Below are 22684 nucleotides of genomic sequence, written 5' to 3' on the forward strand. Positions count from 1 at the left end.
CTTACCGGGCTTAAGTCCACATGTTGATTGTGTCAAGTTTGAACAATTTATTCAAAGCAAAGGAATAAAACACCATTTCATTTCCTGTTACCAGCTCCCGCTTTGTATGAGCTCTGGCACAATTTGACTGGAGAAACAAGGATTGGAGATACATTGATTTCAATGCCACATCAAACATTGCCGTTGTTCCTTCACTCACACCCTAAACAGACATAAAAGCTGTAGGAAGTCTGAAACCAGTTTCATCGTGTGCTATTCAAATGCTCCATTTTCTCTTTACTTTTGAGCGCTTTCCTTGGATTGGATTAGAAATCAGTCCGAAGAAGGGTTCCGATCCGAAAAACATCACCTATTCCTTTTTTCCTTCTCTCCAGATCAATTTGACATGAATGACTCGCTTGGGTCTGTTACTGATTGCCTTTTATTTACTGATCACTTTAATGTTCCACTGTACTTGTTCTTCCATCTCCCACCAACTATAAACACTCCCCGTAGTCTGATCGTCCTGTTTCTCAATTCATCCCCATAGCCTCCTCTGTTGATCTTTCTCATGTGTTATCTCTCTTCACAATTCTCTCTTTATTGCTCTATTCATTATTGCTTTGATTCACCTATTTCACCCATCTCCCACCCCACCTATCATCCGACCTGAAACCTCCATAACCACAAGTATTGACCCTACCCATCTTTAAACAAATATATCAGAAATATGTATCGCATAAATTGTATAAAGCGTTGGTGAGACCGCATTTTAGAGTGTTGTGTTCACCATGTTATAGGAAAGATGTTGTCAAGCTGGAAAGGGTACTGAGAAGATTTACGACTGATGTTACCAGGACTAGAGGGTCTGAGCTATAGAGAGGGGTTGAGCAAGCTGGGACTCTATTCCCTGGAGTGTAGGAGGCTGAGGGGTGATCTTACCGAGGTGTATAAAAGCATGAGAGGAATAGATCGGGTAGATGCACAGTCTCTTGCCCAGAGTAGGTGAATTGAGGACCAGAGGACATAGGTTTAAGGTGAGGAGGAAAAGATTTAATAGGAATCTGAGGGATAACATGTTCACATAACGGTTGGTGGGTGAATGGAACGAGCTGCCACAGGAGGTAGTTGAGGCTGGGACTATCCCAACATTTAAGAAACAGTTAGACAGGTACATGAATAGGACATTTTTGGTGGGATATGGACCAAACGCTGGCAGGTGGGATTAGTGTAGCTGGGACATAATGGTCGGTGTAGGCAAGTTGGGCCAAAGGGCCTGTTTCTACACTGTAACACTCTATGACTTGTTGACTCCATGTCCCCACAAGCCCATTTCATCCATCTATTTGACAGAGACCTTGCACTAAAAACACATCATTATTGTCTTTAATCCCAACCTTTGATCCATTTACCTTGTACATCCAGTTTTGCTTTTCTTCCGTCTGATATATTGATTCTTTATGAGTCAATGTTATTCTGAAAGCTCTTCACTGGCTCGATTTATAGATATTGTGTGTTGCAGGTTCTTACCTTGCCGGAGATGTGATACATTTTCGGATCACATTCTCCGGGCTCTGTGGCCTACCATCGATGGAGCCGGAAGCCTCCTCGGACTGTCGTGAACCTCACCGCGGGGTGTGGACTGAACATCAGAGCTGATTCCTTGCCTGGGATCGCTCCCACCGCGGACTTACCATCAAGGGCTCGCAGTCTCAGGGGTGAGCTCGTTGCGGAAGGTTCACCAGGGAGCTAACATCCCCCCGATACAGGAGCAGATTGCTTCGACGTGGAGGGCCCGAACGCCGCTGGCTACGGGAGTCAAGATCGTCCCGTCAATGGGAGCTCGAGGCCCACGACCGAAGAAGAACTAAGGGAAGAACTTGAACTTTATTTCGCCCCCCCTCATCCTTCTTGCAGCGAGGTACAGGCCCAGAGACAAGAAACCGTCCACAGACGTTAACCCAACCATTCCTCCGTTAGCCTGAACCTATCTCAGGGGTATAAGACCATTCAAGGCCAACAGATCAACATGAGCCAAATTATTTTAAAAGGTTTTTCAGACTAAGAAGGCTTACAAATGAAATGAAATAAGATGTTATCTAAAACTGAATTGAATCTATCTTTACTGAGCACCATATCCTGCCAAGCATCTGATCAGGAATAAGCATACACGTTGCATTTGAACAATTTATTAAAAGCAAAGGAATAAAATAACGGAAGATTAAACAATGTTATAACTTCTATACTGCATACTTTACACCCATTAACTTTGATTTCTGATCACATCGAACTTCTCCCCAATTCTGACACTGAATGCAACTTACTCCAGTCATCTCTGGAAGGAACCCTCCCCATCAGTACAGTCGACCGCCTGTCTGGAGTTCCCTTAAAGCTGCCCTTCAACTTGAAGTATCATTCACTATTTAACTCTAAGTGATATTGAGCATAACTTACTCCAGCACTCACTTGAAGGAATGACATTACGAATCTATACAGGAATCAGTCAAAGACAAATGAAAGTTGTTAAACTGTATCCTCCATACAATAAATCACATAGATTACATCCATGACAATTTGTTTGACAAAACCCTTTCCTGATTGCGTTCTGTAGTTCGATCAAAGTACGATATGGAAGTGATCAATATTTGACTATTAGCACAAGAAAAATGCTTTGAGAGGGCAAAGTCTGAGTTGATCAGCATTGTACAAAGTTGTTGGATAGAGAGGGTTCTGATGACTTGAAAAGGCGAGTACAACCAGCAATTAGGCACCATCTTGGTTCCTCATGTGTTGCCCTTTAAGTTGTTGTTGATAGTCTTGTGCAGTGCAGGGAGGATGGGTAGTCAAATTTCAAAGAAAGACACAAAATGCTGGAGTTACTCAGCGAGACAGGCAGCATCTCTGGAGAAAAGGAGTAGGTGACATTTCGGGTCAGAACCCTTCCTCAGACTAGCTTTCAATTCCAACCGTGTCCTGTTTGTGTCTGTACGAACTACTTCACCAGAATTCCTTCTCTGCTTGCAACAAACTTAAAAAGTTCAGTACATGCAGCTTCAGTTCCTTATGGATAGATAACGTTGTCATTTTTTAGCCCATGTCGATTAACTGCAAATTTAGAGCACATTTGCTGAAGGTTGACTACATGTTTCTTTGTTAAATAGTGCTCGGGACCTTGAAGATGTATGCCATCAACAAGGACAGAAGGCAGAAGGGTGGCACAGCAGCGCAGCGGTAGAGTTGCTGCCTTACAGCGCCAGTGACCCGGGTTCGATCCTGACTGTGGGAGCTGTCTGTATGGAGTTTGTACATTCTCCATGTGACCGTGTGGGTTTTCCCTGGGTTCTGCCACATTCCAATGGCCTGCAGGTTTGCAGGTTAAGCTCGCCTCTGTAAAATTGTTGCAACTGTGTAGGATAGAACTAGTGTACACTATCTTGAAAATAAACTAAAAAGGGGAAAAAAAGCTACAAGTGCTGATACTAGAAAAGCAATAGGAAAAAATACATAAATGTTATTATTCGCTGGATTGAAATGCTTTATGATCTAATAAAAGTTAAATTCTGCGGCATTCAAAAATGTAAACTATTAGTACAAACTTTTCAATTAAAAATTTACCAGGCAATCTTTGGTGCAACAGATGTATCATTTACTTCTGTGCAACACATGATTAACACCAAATTGGTTTACAGATCTTGGATACTTTCCACTTTTGTATTATTAAAGCGCTCCATGGGGTATTCGTCTTTTGTGGACTGAGCCATTTGCTCAAAGACTTTTACCATCACCGGAGGCCGAAAACCGTCCCGTAAACTCTTGACAGCGAACGCATAGAGCAGAGGGTTAATGGCGCTGCTGAAGAAGGCTATTGCCCCAGTTATGTACGACGCAACCTCGGAAACGTTCCCCAGTTTGCTAAATGCATCCGAACGCGGGTCCACCAGCAGGGAGGCAAATTTAAACACGTTGCACACGTGGTAAGGGAGCCAGCAGATCACAAATGCTATGACGATGCTGGCGATCAGCATCTCAGTCCTGTTTTTACTCTTGAAGGTCATTTGGCTCACCCTTCTAACGACGTGAGCGTAGCAGACAGCAAGCACTGTGAGAGGAATCACAAACCCAATGAATGTCTCCATCACAAGGGAAGTAATTTGCAGGGCTTTCGAACCGGTCTTGTAGTCTTTGCACGTGCGCTGGCCGTCTATGGTCTGAACCACCATCAATTGACTAACAGGGACTGCAAAGAGACAGGCCAGTGCCCAAACCACGGGCACTACCTTGCAGACAGACCTCTCCGTCCGCCAGCGTTGGGAGGCGATTGGATAGATGACGGCCATGAAGCGGTCCACGCTCATCAGCGTGATGAAGAACACGCTGCCATACAGGTTGCAGTAGATCAGGTAGGCGACGACCTTGCACGAAAACGTGCCAAAGACCCAACCGTTGTTGATGGAGTAAATCCACAGGGGCAATGTGAGCAGAAGGACGAGATCTGCGATGGCCAGGTTGAGGATGAGCAAAACGGTGGACGGTCGCCTTTTCATCTTGGACAATATCACCCAGATGACGATGGAATTGCCGGGGACCCCAATGAGACAGGTTGCTCCAAAGATGATGCTTGCTGCTACCCGAACTTCCGTGCCGAGAGAGAGACCAGCTTCTCCCGTGCTGTTTGACAGCTCCACCATTGTCTTTGTGAACCCGGCTCGTAAGCACAAGACTGTTTAGTAAGACCTCACGTCCTCAGTGAAACTTGCCAAAGAGATTGGCAAATGGAAGATATTTCTGCTTTAAGGGGTGTGACTTGTTATTACAAAGCTCAAACCAACCACATTTCTTACTGCTGGAGATAAGGATCGGACATGAGGAACATACAGTTTATTCATTCTAAAAGCCCCACAACTTCTGTAAGTTTTCTATCTGTAACTATCAAACTGAGTTATTCTCACATATTGAAGTTCTTCATTCACTCTTCATTCTCTGTTTGTTAGTTATCATCATGTTGCTCTGAAAACCCGCTGAAATTGTCAATTTTTGCGCTGTAAATAATTATGGAAATCGGGATAAGCGTGAGAGACATTTAGCCTACTTCAGAATTCCAAAAATGAGGAGAAATGACGGTAGATAGAAACGAGAGCTGAAGGGACAACAACAGCCAGAGTGCTTGGCGAACATTGGCCGTTTGATCACTGCATTTCATCAAGTAAGGCATTATTTGTGGTTTTTCTTGATTGCTTTGGCATCTAAAAAGTTTCAGAAGTGATAAATCTGGCTGTAATTTTTTTTAATCGCCCATGGTTCTCGTGGGTTTTTACATACAAAATGAAAACGCAACTGATGAAAATTTACAGCCAGATTTATCACTTCTGAGAATTTTTAGATACCAAAGGAATCAAGAAAAAACATAAATAATGCCTTACTTGATGAAATGCAGTGAGCAAACGCGATAATTCCCAATATTTTCAATGTTTATCAAGCACTTTAGCTGCTGTAGTCCCTTCAGTTCTCGCTTCTCTATACCTTCATTTCGCTTCACGTTTGGAATTCTGAAGTTAGGTACATGTCTCTCACACTTACCCCGACTCCCACAATTTTTTTCAGCGCAAAAATGCAACATTTTGGCGGTTTTTAACAGGTAGGAAAGTACGTGTTTCTAGCATTAATAACATATACCGGAAGTGACGGATGTCTTCCAGTTGGATTTAGCGGCTCCGTGCGTCGAGCCCTATGACCCAGTGACCTTCCGTGCAACCCCCCTATACAAGGAAGTCAGAGAGATGACCCTCAGAAATCAGCTTTTCAAGAGGCAAGTCAAGAGAGTTTTATTGTCTTGTGTCCCAGATACGACAATTCAATTCTTGCTCTGACAACGTTTTCTTTTGTTTTTGGACAACAGATTTTTTTAGGTGTTGACCAACAGGCTGAGTAGCTGCAGCATCACAGTGTGTGACGACTGCAACATTATTATTTCCACAACTTCAGCAGAAAAGGAGAGTCCTGAAAGTTGGGCGGCACTGTGGCACAGCGGTAGAGCTGCAGCCTCGCAGCGCCAGGGTGCCGGGTTCGATCCTGACTACGGGTGCTGCCTGTGTGCAGTTTGTACATTCTCGCTGGGGTTTTCTCCGGGTGCTCCGGTTGCTTCCCATGCTCCAAAGACGTAGGTTAACTGTAGGTTAATTGGCTGCAGTATGTAGTGTGTAAGTAATGGATGAGAAAGTGGGATAACATAGAACAAGTGTACGGGTGATCGATGGTCACAAAGGGACTGTTTCTGCGCTGTGTCTCTAAACTAAACTAGACTAAGCTGAACTGAACAGATCTTGAATGTGTTCCCATCTCCTACACTTCACCAACAGTTGACAACGTAGCCCCTCACAGTCACATGTATAGACATGTGTAGGGTCGCCAACTTTCTCACTCCCAAATAAGGTCACAATACGGGACAAATTCCCAACGGCAATTCGTTGACTGACACTGCCATGGCCGGGTGAATGATGAGTTGGCCTGGGTGCTGGACTGCACACAAAGCCCAGCCGGCGGGCCAGCTTAGGAGTTTTGGCCCGGGCTGCATGACGCTGGCATCCCATCCAACTCATGAACCGATGAACGGCCTGAGAAGGAGGGGTGGTGGTGTCGGCAGTAAACTGGCTGGGCTGCCGATCGCCGGGGCCACGGGCGAGGCCATGGGCTGCACTACGTCGGGACAAGTGAGGTGGGGCCTGATGCAGCGCTCCGACCTGACAGTCCCCTCGACCTGAATAGTTGCAGTCAAATACGGGACAAGGGCGGTCCCGTATGGGACAAACCAATATAATAATAATAATAATAATAATAAAACATTTTATTTATGGGTGCCTTTCAAGAGTCTCAAGGACACCTTACAAAAATTTAGCAGGTAGAGGAAAAACATGTAAGGGGAATGAAATAAATAGTAGAGACATGACTAGTACACAAAGTAAAGACATAATTCAATTCAAAACACAATATGAGGCAATTAATGCACAGATGAAAAGGGAGGGGGACGTGGGGCTAAGGATAGGCAGAGGTGAAGAGATGGGTCTTGAGGCGGGACTTGAAGATGGTGAGGGACACGGAATTGCGGATCAGTTCGGGGAGGGAGTTCCAGAGCCTGGGAGCTGCCCTGGAGAAGGCTCTGTCCCCAAACTGCGGAGGTTGGACTTGTGGATGGAGAGGAGACCGGCCGATGTGGATCTGAGGGACCGTGAGGGTTGGTAAGGAGAGAGGAGGTCAGTGAGATATGGGGGGGGGGAAGATGGTGGAGGGCTTTGTAGGTGAGAATCAGGATTTTGTAGGTGATCCGGTGGGAGATGGGAAGCCAGTGAAGTTGTTTAAGGACTGGAGTGATGTGATGCCAGTATTTGGTGTGGGTGATGAGTCGGGCGGCTGCGTTCTGGACCAGTTGGAGTCGGTTAATGTAGGTGGTGTTGATGCCAAGGAGAAGTGAGTTGCAATAGTCCAGTCGAGAGGAGATGAAGGCATGGATGAGTCTTTCAGCAGCGGGAGGTGTGAGAGAGGGTCTGAGTTTGGCGATGTTGCGGAGATGAAAGAAGGAGGTTTTAATGACATGGCGGATGTGAGGCTCAAGGGAGAGGGTGGAATCAAAGATCATGCCAAGGTTGCGGGCCTTGGGAGATGGGGAGACAGTGGTGTCGTTGCTGGTGAGAGTGGGGTTATTGATTTTGCTGAGTGTGGCTTTGGAGCCTATGAGGAGAAATTCTGTCTTATCGCTGTTGACTTTGAGGAAGTTATGTTGCATCCAGGTTTTTTAAGCTTGAGTGACTGTGGCTGTAGCAGAGGTGTGGTTGTGGAGAGAGATGAAGTGGGATCTGTTGGAAAGGCAGGAACGGCGCCAGCTGAGTGCAGAGCTTTCAATGCCAAGGTCTTTGAGTCTGGTGAGCAGGATGTTATGGTTCACTGTATCGAAGGCTGCGCTCAGGTCGAGGAGGATGAGGATGTTGAGGGAACCAGTGTCAGCAGAGGTGAGGAGGTCGTTGAGGACTTTGAGGAGAGCAGTTTCTGTGCTATGGAGGGGGCGAAAGCCAGATTGGAGGGGTTCAAGTAGGTTATACGCAAGGAGGTGGGAATGAAGTTGCGAAGCAACGATACGATCCAGGGTTTTTGAAAGAAAGGGGAGGTTTGAGATTGGGCGATAGTTAATGAGAGAGGAGGGATCAAGACCAGGTTTCCTTAAGATTAGTGTGACAGCAGCAGTTTTGAAAGCAGAGGGGACAATGAGGAGTTGAAGAGATTTGTGAGGTAGGGGCAGAGAACGGGGAGGCAGGACTTCAGCAGGGTAGTGGGCAGATGGTCGAGGGAGCAGGTAGTGGGTTTGGACAATTTAGCCCAATATATGGGATGTCCACGCTAATAAGAGACAGTTGACAACCCTAGACGAGTGCCATTAACAATGCCTTATGCTTTATGATGCCCCACAGCCATCATTTCAGTCTGCTGTTTGCTGCTACCTTTTATATTTACCATTATGAAACTATCAGAACAATGTGGCAATAAATTCAACCCACGTTATTGTGGAAAATATTCATTTCATCCCACACTTCCCCATTGACGTTTCAGGCTGGAACCCTTCTTCAGACTGATTCTAGGGATCTGAAGAATGATCCCGACCCGAAACGTCATCTATCCCTGTTCTCCAGAGATAGTCATATAGTGATACGGCGCGGAAACAGGCCCTTTGGCCCAACTTGCCCACACTGGCCAACAGCTCATTGTGTCTTCCATAGGTTCAGTGATTCGTAGCTCTCCCCTTCCAAAGTCAACATAGTAGACCCAATAGTCTTAGTTTAATTGCATATTTGAGGTAGTTATAAGACTCCTCGGCACGTTGGGTAAATTGACGGGGGGAAATGATTGTGAAAGACTTGTGCCCGTGTAGGCGTGTGGATGTATAGTTGTCCACATGAAAGGCTGGTATTGTTGATTTGCACTTCGGAACCAAGACTTGTTTAGATACCTCCAACTGAGAGATTATTACAATAAAAAAATTAAAAGGGAGGCACTAGAAGCAAAGAATCCAGTGGTAGAAGTGATAGTTAATGCGTATCATCAAAAAACATCAAAGATTATTTCTAAACTTTACCATAGTTTAATGGAATGTCAAGCTAAAACTATATTTTATGTAAAATTTAAGTGGGAAAAGGAATTGAACATCACGATCTCAGAAGAAGAACCGCATCATATGTATGTAATCACTACAGACATCCACTAATTCACACCAATGGAGAGAATTTAATAGGAACATTTTTATTTGTTTCTTTATTACGCCTAACATAAAAAGCAAGTAAATTCTAAGGCAGCAAACATGCTGGAGGCAATGTGGCCAAGCAGACGCAAATCATGCACATTTCTTCTGGAGTTGCCCAAAAATAAAACCATTTTGGGACAGAGTGAATTTATTATTAAAGGAAGTATTAGGATATATCATCTCCAAGAAGTGTTCCATTTTATACCTGGGTAATATAACACTACAGTGTTGCTGAAGGAAGGTCATTACTTGGTTAAAAACCTACTCACAGCTGGCAGAAAGGCCATTACAAGAAACTGGCTTGCAGCGGACACACTCCGACTTAAGGGCCTGTCCCACCAGCATGCGATTGCATGCTTCTAGCACGACCAAACGTGGTGGCTTGAGGCGTACGGCCTCGCGGGGCCAGTCCCACTTCCAACTGGAGCCATATGGAGTTGTGCGGGGCTGGTCCCGACATCAAACTCACCAATCAGCTGGGCAGGAGGCGGGCCGACTAAATCTGGACATCGCACGGCGTCGGGTGGTTACGTCATCGCGCAATGGCACGCCAGGTGGTGATGTCATCGCACAATGCCACGCGTTAGGCGTACGCCGTCAAGACGCTGCATACGCCCGTCGAGGTGCTGCGCGCGGCCTCAATGCGGCTGCGGGCCGGCAGGCCGTTGCCGCACGGAATTTTTTGACAGTGTCAGTTTTTCGGAGCCAGCCCCGCACAACTCCATACGGCTCCAGCGATCGAAGTGGCACCGGCCCCGCGAGGCCGTATGGTTCAAGCGACCATGTTAGGTCGCGCTACCCGCATGCAGTCGCATGCTGGTGAGACGGGCTCTTTATACAATGCTTAGACAAAGTACAGGAAATATTTGTGATGGAGTAAATGACATATGAGTGAAAGAAGACGAGTTTAACAGAAAATGGGAAAAATGGATTAGGTATAGAAATAAGGACATCAACACTGTATAATTTTATTGACAATAATGTAAGTTATTGGAAAATGTTTTAAGAAGAAAAAAGTAGTGTATACTGCATCATTAATTGTAAACTGAACACCCCGCTGCACTGTTGTACGTTTCACTGCATTGTTGTATGTTTCGTTGTTATATTTCTGTTTTATTTGTGTATGCATCATAGTAATAAAGACTAAAGTGGAAAAAAAGGGTGGTATTGTTAGTATTCTGCAGCTCTCCTGACATATTTGGGGGGGAGGATCATGAAATTTCCTCAGTGTGTGCATCCTCACTTCTTCATTTGTCCGGGTGTCTGGGGTTATGGGGAGAAGGCAGGAGAATGGGGTTAAGAGGGAAAGATAGATCAGCCATATTGAATGGGGGAGTGGACATGATGGGCAGAATGGCCTAATTCTGCTCCTATCACTTATGAACATGATCATACGAGTCAGTGTGAGCTGCTGCCTCCTCATCTCTTCACGTATTAGTCCTAACATGTCTCTTGGCCCTCTCTGTAACAAATGACCTGACAAAGGTTTATAGGTTAATTGACTTGGTAAATCTAAAAATTGTCCCTAATGGGTGTAGGATAGTGTTAATGTGCGGGGATCGCTGGTCAGCGCGGACCAGCCGTAGGGCGTGTCTCTGTACTGTATCTCTAAACTAAACTAAGCTGGATTGCATCCCATTGATAAGCACTTCTATAAATCCTCATGTAAATCTTGCCGTTGTCCCAACTCAACCTTGCCTCCTCTGTCTCCTCCACATCAAACATAGGATGAACTCTTGCTGTCTGGCCACCATGCATATTTATGGTTGACCAACTCCTCTGACCTCTGCCCCACAAACCAATGGCAGCTTCAGTGATTTTAACCACATCTCTCAGTAAACTGGCAGGATATGCTTTAGTGTTTCTGTCAACGGTGTGTTATTTGTCAACTGCACAGAGAAATTCCTTTTGCATATTTACACATGGAGGCGCCGCCATGTTTTGGCGCCATTACCAAAGTCCAATGTCCGCTCGGCCGATCCAGGCGAGCCCCAGGCTCTGTCGCCTTCGACTGGATCAGCCCACGAACCGATATCCCTCTCAGATGTTTCCACTTGTGGGAGAGTCCAGGACCAGAGGGAATGGCTTCAGAATAATAGGGCATTCCTTTAGGAAGGTGATGAGGAGGAATTTCTGAAGTCAGAGGGTGGTGAATCTGGAATTCTTTGCCACCGAAAGCTGTAGAGGCCAAGTCAATGGGTATTTTTAAGGCAGAGATAGATAGATCCTTGATTAGTCCGGGTGTCGGGGGTTAACACTGGAAAACACTGCTCCTCAGTCAATTTTCAATCTTTTGAGATGATCGGCTTTGTGAGAAATGCAACAAAGTTTTAGTGCAACACAAGAGGTGAAATACAATTACCAAACAGTAGAGTTCCTCATTTCCCCTTGGCCCACTGAGATAGTGAAGTGTGAAAACAGAAAACATTGTGGGTAGGTGGTTTTTATTCATATTTCACAATGGAGATAACACAAAAGCAGAACTGTAACGCAGCCCGTAAACAGTCCGAATATTTCGCAAGATGGGAAACATGCAATTTCATAAAACTTGCTGCAAAATGTGATATGTTTTCTGAGGTGAAATTGTGCTTTGTCAAGAGTCAAGATGGTTTTATTGTCAAATGTCCCAGATAGAACAATGAAATTCTCATTTACTGCAGCAACAGAATATGTGATCATAATCAATAATATGATAAACGAGAGAGAAAAAAAAGTTCAGTATGTATATATATACACATACTCACATATGTTTATATATATATACACATGCACACATACTCAGAAAACAAACAATAACAGTGCAATAATAAATCCCTTTGATGGTGGGGAGGTCAGAGCCGGTGATGGACTGGGCAGTGTTCATATCATTTTGTAGTCTTTTCCGCTCCTGGACGTTCAAGTTGCCAAACCAGGCCATGATGCAACCAGTCAGAATGCTCTCTACTGTGCACCTGTAGAATCCTCTTTGACATACCGAATCTCCGTCACCTTCTCAGGAAGTAGAGGCACTGATGTGCTTTATAACCATATAACCATATAACAATTACAGCACGGAAACAGGCCATCTCGGCCCTACAAGTCCGTGACGAACACTTATTCTCCCCTAGTCCCATCTACCTGCACTCATACGATAAACCTCCATTCCTTTCCCATCCATATACCTATTCAATTTATTTTTAAATGATAAAATCGAACCTGCCTCCACCACTTCCACTGGAAGCTCATTCCACACAGCTACCACTCTCTGAGTAAAGAAGTTCCCCCTCATGTTACCCCTAAACTTCTGTCCCTTAATTCTGAAGTCATGTCCTCTTGTTTGAATCTTCCCTACTCTCAAAGGGAAAAGCTGATCCACGTCAACTCTGTCTATCCCTCTCATCATTTTAAAGACCTCTATCAAGTCCCCCTCAACCTTCTGCGCTCCAGAGAATAAAGACCTAACTTATTCAACCTTTCTCTGTAACTTAGTTGTTTAAACCCAGGCAATATTCTAGTAAATCTCCTCTGTACTCTCTCTATTTTGTTGACATCCTTCCTATAATTGGGCAACCAAAATTGTACACCATAGTTTGTACGTACTCCCTGTGACCGTGTGGGTTTTCTACGGGTGCTCCGGTTTCCTCCCACACTCCAAAGGCGTACACTCGACCCTAAACGTCACCTATTCCTGCTATCCAGAGATGCTGTCTGTCCCGCTGTGTTACTCCAGCATTTTGTGTCTAAGATGGTTACAGTCAAAAGCTCCCCTGGACTCTTTGATGGGACTTTGCTGGCTTTACCTTGCACTAAACATTATTCCCTTATCATGTATCTATACACTGTAAATGGATTGCTTGTAATAGAAACATAGAAACATAGAAATTAGGTGCAGGAGTAGGCCATTCGGCCCTTCGAGCCTGCACCGCCATTCAATATGATCATGGCTGATCATCCAACTCAGTATCCCGTACCTGCCTTCTCTCCATACCCCCTGATCCCCTTAGCCACAAGGGCCACATCTAACTCCCTCTTAAATATAGCCAATGAACTGGCCTCAACTACCCTCTGTGGCAGAGAGTTCCAGAGATTCACCACCCTCTGCGTGAAAAAAGTTCTTCTCATCTCGGTTTTAAAGGATTTCCCCCTTATCCTTAAGCTGTGACCCCTTGTCCTGGACTTCCCTAACATCGGGAACAATCTTCCTGCATCTAGCCTGTCCAACCCCTTAAGAATTTTGTACGTTTCTATAAGATCCCCTCTCAATCTTCTAAATTCTAGAGAGTATAAACCAAGTCTATCCAGGCTTTCTTCATAAGACAGTCCTGACATCCCAGGAATCAGTCTGGTGAACCGTCTCTGCACTCCCTCTATGGCAATAATGTCCTTCCTCAGATTTGGAGACCAAAACTGTACGCAATACTCCAGGTGTGGTCTCACCAAGACCCTGTACAACTGCAGTAAAACCTCTCTGCTCCTATACTCAAATCCTTTTGCAATGAAAGCTAACATACCATTCGCTTTCTTTACTGCCTGCTGCACCTGCATGCCTACCTTCAATGACTGGTGTACCATGACACCCAGGTCTCGCTGCATCTCCCCCTTTCCCAATCGGCCACCATTTAGATAATAGCCTGCTTTCCTGTTTTTTTTGCCACCAAAATGGATAACCTCACATTTATCCACATTATACTGCATCTGCCAAACATTTGCCCACTCACCCAGCCTATCCAAGTCACCCTGCAGTCTCCTAGCATCCTCCTCACAGCTAACACTGCCCCCCAGCTTAGTGTCATCCGCAAACTTGGAGATATTGCCTTCAATTCCCTCATCCAGATCATTAATATATATTGTAAATAGCTGGGGTCCCAGTACTGAGCCTTGGGGTACCCCACTAGTCACTGCCTGCCATTGTGAAAAGGACCCGTTTACTCCTACTCTTTGCTTCCTGTTTGCCAGCCAGTTCTCTATCCACATCAATACTGAACCCCCAATACCTTGTGCTTTAAGTTTGTATACTAATCTCTTATGTGGGACCTTGTCGAAAGCCTTCTGGAAGTCCAGATACACCACATCCACTGGTTCTCCCCTATCCACGCTACTAGTTACATCCTCGAAAAATTCTATAAGATTCGTCAGACATGATTTACCTTTCGTAAATCCATGCTGACTTTGGCCAATGATTTCACCACTTTCCAAATGTGCTGCTATCCCATCTTTAATAACTGACTCTAGCAGTTTCCCCACTACCGACGTTAGACTAACTGGTCTGTAATTCCCCATTTTCTCTCTCCCTCCCTTCTTAAAAAGTGGGGTTACGTTTGCTACCCGCCAATCTTCAGGAACTACTCCAGAATCTAAAGAGTTTTGAAAGATTATTACTAATGCATCCACTATTTCTGGAGCTACTTCCTTAAGTACTCTGGGATGCAGCCTATCTGGCCCTGGGGATTTATCGGCCTTTAATCCATTCAATTTACCCAACACCACTTCCCGGCTAACCTGGATTTCACTCAATTCCTCCAACTCCTTTGACCCGCGGTCCCCTGCTATTTCCGGCAAATTATTTATGTCTTCCTTAGTGAAGACGGAACCAAAGTAGTTATTCAATTGGTCCGCCATATCCTTGTTCCCCATGATCAACTCACCTGTTTCTGACTGCAAGGGACCTACATTTGTTTTAACTAATCTCTTTCTTTTCACATATCTATAAAAACTTTTGCAGTCAGTTTTTATGTTCCCTGCCAGTTTTCTTTCATAATCTATATTTCCTTTCCTAATTAAGCCCTCTCCTCTGCTGGTCTTTGAATTTCTCCCAGTCCTCCGGTATGCTGCTTTTTCTGGCTAATTTGTACGCATCATCCTTCGCTTTGATACTATCCCTGATTTCCCTTGTTATCCATGGATGTACTACCTTCCCTGATTTATTCTTTTGCCAAACTGGGATGAACAATTTTTGTAGTTCATCCATGCAGTCTTTAAATGTCTTCCATTGCATATCCACCGTCAACCCTTTTAGAATTAATTGCCAGTCAATCTTGGCCAATTCACGTCTCATACCCTCAAAGTTACCTTTCTTTAAGTTCAGAACCATTGTTTCTGAATTAACAATGTCACTCTCCATCCTAATGAAGAACTCAACCATATTATGGTCACTCTTGCCCAAGGGGGCACGTACAACAAGATTTCTAACTAACCCTTCCTCATTACTGAATACCCAGTCTAAAATAGCCAGCTCTCTCGTTGGTTCCTCTACATGTTGATTTAGATAACTATCCCGCATAATCATGTATTGTCTTTCTGCTGACTGATTAGCTTTTCACTGTACCTTGGTACACGTGACAATACCATCAACTGAACTCAAGCTTGTGGCCCTTTTCCCTACTTGAAAGCTGGAAAAAAAAACATTAGCATCAGCTGTACCTTATGAAATGAAGTGCAAAGAGCTAAGGACACCACAGTATCCCCAGGGGTGTCTCTGGGCTGTGTTATATCATCCCCTCACATATCTCTGTCTGTTCATCTGTGTGGTGAGAATCATCCCCACATCTGTCTCGATGCCAAGCACATATTCTCACGGTAAGATGCCATGGCACTGAAGGGAAAGAACGAGGAGATTTTCAACGTCCATCTGTAAAGGGCGGACTGGGTCAAGTTATGGCCAGTGCATCGTGGGCACCAGACACGATGCCGTACCTGTTTAAAAGTGCTGGAGTCATAACTCATAAATGCAGACAATGTGATGAAGATGGAAACAAAATGCTGGAGACACTCAGCAGGACAGGCAGCATCTGAAGTCTGAAGCAGGGTCTCGATCCGAAACGTCACCCATTCCTTTTCCCACTCAGTTAATCCGGCATTTGTGTCTATCTGCATTTCCTTCCTATACAAGTCGGACAATATGTCTGGAGGGATCGGACAGTCGACGTTTCTTCAGATCCTTCTTCATTGTGTCTCCACTCTGCCACACGGCCGGTTTGATAGATGAGGGAATCGTCCAGTTCCTGAATTGATTTCAAACTTTGGGTTGTGATTGGGAGTGGGGTTGGGGGTGTGGGGGGGGGGTAAATGGTGGGAGGTGGGAGGTGGGAGGTGAGACCTGGCCTTCAATAGGTCACAGTGATTCTCAGGATTCAGGAAGAACACTTCCATTCTCTTCAGACGATGACTGGTTCAACCAATCCCCAATAGTACGTGAACAGGTTAGACACATTTTATATTGAAAAACAGCACAAAAATTGTCTGAATATTTTACAACCACTTCCATATTGATAACATCGTTCCCAGAACAAATCGCCAAGAATCACGACCTGGAAACGGGAAGTATCCCAAGCTAATTCTGCTACCACCATCATCTATTGCGACGAGTGATGGCTCCCACTGATTGTCGCCGGAAGCTTGCGTCCTTTTCAGGACGGACGATAACAATGATGTCAACATTTGAAACATGGAAGATGGACATGAAAGAAGATTATAGGCCGAAGAGCCTGCTCCTGTGCTGTACTGTGTGTTATACCAGAGTGAATGTGGGAGTTGTACGAGAATACCACTCAGGCATAACCGTACCCACCGGCCCATCCCACACAGCACCCCCTGCCCCACATGTGTTCCCTCACTGGTCTCAACGTTCTGCTCTGAACCTGTAGCCGCGGAATGGAAGCAAGTCATCGTCGACCCCAGAGGACGGGCCTAGTAACGAGAAGTGAAGCCTAGACTTGATAGAGATGCATTAGAGATGGGCCATGAGCAGAAATGGGCCTGAATGACTCAGACTGCCATGCTCAGGTTGCAGGGACAAGCTGCATACAGTGATACTGGGCAGAGGAAAGGTTGACTCTGAGCCCACAGGCTTGGCAGGCAGGCAAGGTTTAGTTTAGTTTTCTTAGTTTGGTTCAGAGGTACTGTGCGGAAACAGGCCCTTCGGCCCACCGAGTCCGCACCGACCAGCGATCCCCACGCAATTGTCCCTGCGCACACTAGGGACAATTACACATTTATACCAAGACAATTAGCCTAGTGTCGGAGGAAACTAAAGATCCCGAAGAAAACCCACGCCGGTCACGGGGAGAACGTACAAACACCGTAGAGACATAGTCAGGCACCGGGAGCCCGCGGATCCCTGGAGGGAGACCGCCTTTCAGGGCCCCTGCAACGGCGACTTCTCCCGCCCGAGTTGCGGGGTCGAAGAGCTCCTGGAGCGGGGCCTAACATCACCGCCCCGCGCGGCTTGGAATGGCCGCGGGACTCTGCGAGCGCACGCCGGGGGCTCTAACACCAAGACCCGGTGTGCGATCTTGCACCACCCGGCGTGGCTTTAATAGCCGCGGGACAATCGCCATCGCCAGCCGGGGGCTTTGACTTTGACTCTGACATCGGGGGGAGAGTGCAGTGGAGAGATAAGTTTTTTTTGGCCTTCCATCACAGCAATGTGATGGATGTTTATGTAAAATGTAAATTATGTTGTGTCTGGGGTCTATTTGTTTGTAACGTATGGCTGCAGAAACGGCATTTCGTTTGGACCTCAAGGGGTCCAAATGACAATTAACTCTTGACTCTTGACTATTGACTATTGACTATTGACTATTGAGGTTGGAACCCGGGTCTCTGGCGCTGCAAGGCAGTAACTCTACCGTGGTGATCTCACCACCCCACCCTGCAACCAGGCTCGCCGTTATCCTTCGATCTCACTTTGCTGCCATGGTTTTCTGTGAAACCTTGTGGGTGAGGAACTGGACAGACTCAAGAGCTGCAGCATGACTTCATAGTTTATTTCGGATGGTTTCTGCCTGGTGGTTTGGCAAGCCTTTATAAGTAGCCGGTACGGTACAGATAGGCAGTGAATCATGCCATCAAGTGGTGGAGGATAACAACACATCACCTGGCCAGGCTGGCCGACCCCACAACTTCCGCCCTGTGCCACAGCCAGGACTGCGGGCCTTTGTAGCCAAGTTAAAACGCTAACATTTCCAACAACTCTGAACCAGAAGGGTACAAAATGGCACCGGAAACACAACAACCCTTATATACTGTAATCTACTATTCTCACCCACTTTACGATAGTCACACAGATTGGCACACTATGAATGTGCCTGATGAATAGTAAGATTGTTACTGAACTGTATGCAAAAAGGATGATTCACTGTAGTTTAGTTTAGAGATTCAGCAGAGATTCAACAGGCCCTTCAGCCCACCATTGATCACACATTCACACTAGTTCTATGTTATTCCACTTTCACATCCACTCCCTACACTCTCGGGGGAATTTACACAGGTCAATTAACCGACAAACCAGGCATGAATTTGGGACGTGGGAGGAAACCAGAGCAGCTGGAGCAAACCCACGTGGTCACAGAGAGGACCAGCAAACTCAACACAGACAGCACCCGAGGTCAGGATCGGACCCAGGTCTCACCTGCGCTGTAAGGCAGCAACTCTACCGCTGCGCCACTGTGCCGCACTAAATTGTAAAGGTAAGAAAATATCGGCAATTTTAACATGCCCTGAAACACTTCGACCCCCTAAATATTTGAAGTGAGAAAAAACGTTTTCACCCAGAGAGTTGTGAATCTGTGGAATTCCCTGCCACAGAGGGCAGTGGAGGCCAAGTCACTGGATGGATTTAAGAGAGAGTTAGATAGAGCTCGTGGGGCTAGTGGAATCAAGGGATATGGGGAGAAGGCAAGCACGGGTTATTGATTGGGAACGATCAGCCATGATCACAATGAATGGCGGTGCTGGACTTTGAAAGGCCGAATGGCCTCCTCCTTCACCTATTTTCTATGTTTCTATGAGGCTTAAAGCACAATTTCACCTCGTGCACCTCACCACATTTGTTTTGGTGCCTTGCACCTATTGACAATCGAATTGGCCCTCATCCGGAGAAGGATGTGGTGCAAGTCCTTGTGCAGGACTACCATCCTTCCTATTCTAGATCATTCCGGCTCATGCTTCTGGTGGTCAGGTTTCGTTCATCCATTTTAACATCCTCCAGATTTTTGGAAGATCTTCCATTTTCCAGGACTTGTTTTAGATAGTGTTGAATTTTCTTCAAGTGAATGTTAGTCAAGGCCAGAATCCAGTGTTGTTTTGGAATCCTCGCCTGCCCTGCCTTTAGTGCTATGGTGAGAGGAGCAATCCATTTTTATTACATTATCTCTCCATTAACAGAGCTGAACGGCGACACCGTTCTGAGCACCGCGTCCAGAAATAACTACATCAATACAAAATTGTCCAATCCATTCTCACAGGAGTGTAGGATCTCAAGCCGCTAGGGATTAATCTGCAGAAATGTCAAACATAGAAGCATAGAAAACAGGTGCAGGAGTAGGCCATTCAGCCCTTCGAGTCAGCACCGCCATTCAATACTGTATGATCTAGGCTGACCATCCATGTTTCTGCTTTTACCCCATATCCCTTGATTTCATTCTTGAGGGCACACAAGATAAAAGTCTGTGGAATGAAGGTGAGCAGAACAAAACATCACCAGTGAAGCAAAGGGTCGCTCCCCGCACTTACTCTATGCAGTCTTACAGTCACGCACCAGTGCATATTATGTTTAGTTTAGAAACACAATGCAGAAACAGGCCCTTCAGCCCAACGTCAGTGCCAGCCAGCGATCCCCGCACACTAACATTGGCCTACACACACAGGGGGCAATTTACAATTATACCAAGCCAAATAACCTACAAATCTGTATGTCTTTGGAGTGTGGGAGGAAACCAGAGAACGCGCAGAAGGCCCACGCAGATCATGTTGAGAACGTACAAACTCCGTACAGATAGCACCCGTAGTCAGCACTGGCATCGAACCCGGGTCTCAACAGTGGCAGCAACTCTACCACCGTGCCACCCGTATCTCCTCAGAAGTCCACGTTCAGGAGCAGTTTTCCTCCAATTTAAACACTACAACCTCCAAATAGGCTCTGAACTCAGTAGGCTTAGGGACATTATTTTTGACTTTTGCTCTATTAGTCTATATGTCTGTCTGTTTTTTTAAATATATGCTGATTTAAAAAAAAATATTATTGGTTTTAAAGAGCACTAGGTTTACGTAGCTCTGCGACTTAAAACTTTAAGGATTCAACATGGAAAAAGGCCCTTCAGCCCACCTAGTCCATGCCGACCAGTGACTCCCCCATACACTAGCACCCGTACACCAGCAGATCCTACACATTCGGGACAATTTACAGAAGCCAATTAACCTACAACCCTGTATGTCTTTGGAGTGTGGGAGGAGACCAGAGCACCCGGAGAAAACCCACGCGGGTCACAGTGAGAACGTACAAACTCTGCGCAGACAGCACCTGTAGTCAGGATCGAACCTGGGTCTCCGGTGCTATGAGGCAGCAACCACCATTGTGCCACCATAAGAGTAAGAATTTCCTTTATTCCGTTTCGCTGCATATGACAATAAAACACTCCTGACTTTTGATTCTTGAAGTCCACTGCTTTTATTACATGGCAGGTAGTCACAAAGTAAAACCAGGGAAGGGAAAAGCGCGAGGATACTGTGAATAAAATGTTTTACCGCTACGTGTGTTTGGATGAAAACCAGCTCAGTTATTCTGGCTGGAGTGCAACTCTTGCAAAGTGTAGCTCTCGTTGGCTTTTGAAGTGTCCTTGCTTCTTTTCCTCGATTCTTCTTTGACAGAGTTGGTCATCTGGTCAAAAAACGTGCCAAAGGCCGACATGTGAAAGCCATCTCGGATACTCCGGGCGGCAAAAGCATAAATGATCGGGTTGGCGCAGCTGTTGAAGAAAACCAACGCCCCAGCGAACAGGAAGCCATAGTTATAGATGTCCGTTAACGTGTCGGAAACCGTCTCGTTTGTCTTGAGCATCATTGCTGCGAGCGAGATCAGGTTTACCACATGGTAAGGCATCCAGCAAACGAAGAACACAATCACCACGGTGCCAATCACCATCCCTGTCCTGGACTGCCGTTTAAAAGTCATGCCTCTCAGTTTCCGCCCGATACAAAAGTAGAAAACGGACATCATGGAAAAGGGGATGGCAAAAGCCACGAGGAATTGTATCATTGTGCACAGAATCTCCTGCTCGTCCGAGCTGAAGGTGCCATACATGCATTGATCCTGCCCGTGTTCATCGGCGTCCAGTACCTGGTACACCAGCACTGGGATGGCAAAGAGTGAAGCCAGCAGCCAGGCGAGCAGCACCATCGCACGCACCACGGCCACCGTGCGCCATCGCTGCGAGCTGAACGGGTAGAGGACGGCCATGAAGCGCTCGGCGCTCATCACCGTGATGAGGAAGATGCTGACGTACATGTTGCAGTGGACCACGAAGGTGAGGAGCTTGCAGAAGGTCTGCCCGAACGGCCAGCCGTGCACAAAGCTGTAGATCCACAGAGGCAAGGTGGCCAGCACCAGCACGTCAGCGATGGCCAGGTTCAGTAGCAGCACCACCGTCGGCGATCTCTGCCTCCGCATGTGGAAAAGGATAATCCAGATGACCATTCCGTTCCCCGGGATGCCCAGAACGGAAGCCAAGCCCAGGACAGTGCAGACCAGAGCATTTTTCACAACCAGAGTTCGGTCCGTCTCAGAGTCACCCATTTCCATTCTGACTGATCGGAGCGCCTCACCAGCCTCAATGAGTACTTTCTCAGCAGAAACAATTTCCTCATTTCAACAGATTTGTTAAAAGCCTGAAGTGGAGAGTAATAATGAATCATGCAAACTAAGCAGGAACACTTTTTAAATGATGTGGAGATTCCTCCTCACATATTTGCTGGAGCTATTTTTGAGAAGTTACAATGGGAAGTCTGAACCTGACCAATTGTGCAATTGTGTATAGGAATGAACAGCAGATGCTGGTTTAAACCAAAGATAGACACAAAATGCTGGAGTAACTCAGCGGGACAGGCAGCATCTCTGGAGAGAAGGAATGGGTGACTTTTCAGACCTGAAGAAGGGTCTCGATCCGAAAAACATCAACTATTCCTTCTCGCCAGTGATGCTGCCTGACTGGCTGAGTTACTCCAGCATTTTGTGTTTATATTCTGACTACGGGTCGACACAAAATGCTGGAGTAACTCAGCGGGGCAGGCAGCATCTCTGGAGAGAAGGAATGGGTGACGTCTCAGGTCTAAACCCTTCTTCAGACTGATCTTCGATTGAAACCAGCATCTGTAGTTCTTTCCTACATATATTTTCTATGTTTCTATTTATTTTCTATGTTTCTATTGTGGCTAAAGGGATCAGGGGGTATGGAGAGAAGGCAGGTACGGGATATTGAGTTGGATGATCAGCCATGATCATATTGAATGGCGGTGCAGGCTTGAAGGGCCGAATAGCCTATTCCTGCACCTATTTTCTTTGTTTCTATGTTTCTGATTACGGGTGCTGTCTGTACAGAGTAAGTACACTCTCCCTGTGACTGCGTGAGTTTTCTCCTGGTGCTCTGGTTTCTAGTGACGGCGGATTTA

At 46.0% G+C, this 22684-nt stretch overlaps 2 protein-coding genes across 2 annotated transcripts; both read right to left on the reverse strand.

Moving 5' to 3' along the window:
* Positions 1 to 945: 945 nt before the first annotated feature.
* On the reverse strand, positions 946 to 5306 carry LOC129705482 (leukotriene B4 receptor 1-like). Its single transcript, XM_055649072.1, has one exon. It carries the CDS (start codon positions 4665 to 4667, stop codon positions 3663 to 3665), a length of 1005 nt encoding a protein of 334 aa, XP_055505047.1. The 5' UTR covers positions 4668 to 5306; the 3' UTR covers positions 946 to 3662.
* A 15146-nt stretch (positions 5307 to 20452) lies between these two features.
* On the reverse strand, positions 20453 to 21948 carry LOC129705070 (leukotriene B4 receptor 1-like). The gene has a single exon (XM_055648464.1). It carries the CDS (start codon positions 21816 to 21818, stop codon positions 20793 to 20795), a length of 1026 nt encoding a protein of 341 aa, XP_055504439.1. The 5' UTR covers positions 21819 to 21948; the 3' UTR covers positions 20453 to 20792.
* Positions 21949 to 22684: the final 736 nt, after the last annotated feature.

Source organism: Leucoraja erinacea, chromosome 17, assembly GCF_028641065.1.
Source record: "Leucoraja erinacea ecotype New England chromosome 17, Leri_hhj_1, whole genome shotgun sequence".
NCBI classification, from domain to species: Eukaryota; Metazoa; Chordata; class Chondrichthyes; order Rajiformes; family Rajidae; genus Leucoraja; species Leucoraja erinaceus.

Excerpts from the sequence above, each read along its gene's own strand:
- LOC129705070 (XM_055648464.1), bottom strand. The coding sequence starts at position 21,818 with ATGGAAATGGGTGACTCTGAGACGGACCGAACTCTGGTTGTGAAAAAT.
- LOC129705482 (XM_055649072.1), bottom strand. The coding sequence starts at position 4,667 with ATGGTGGAGCTGTCAAACAGCACGGGAGAAGCTGGTCTCTCTCTCGGC.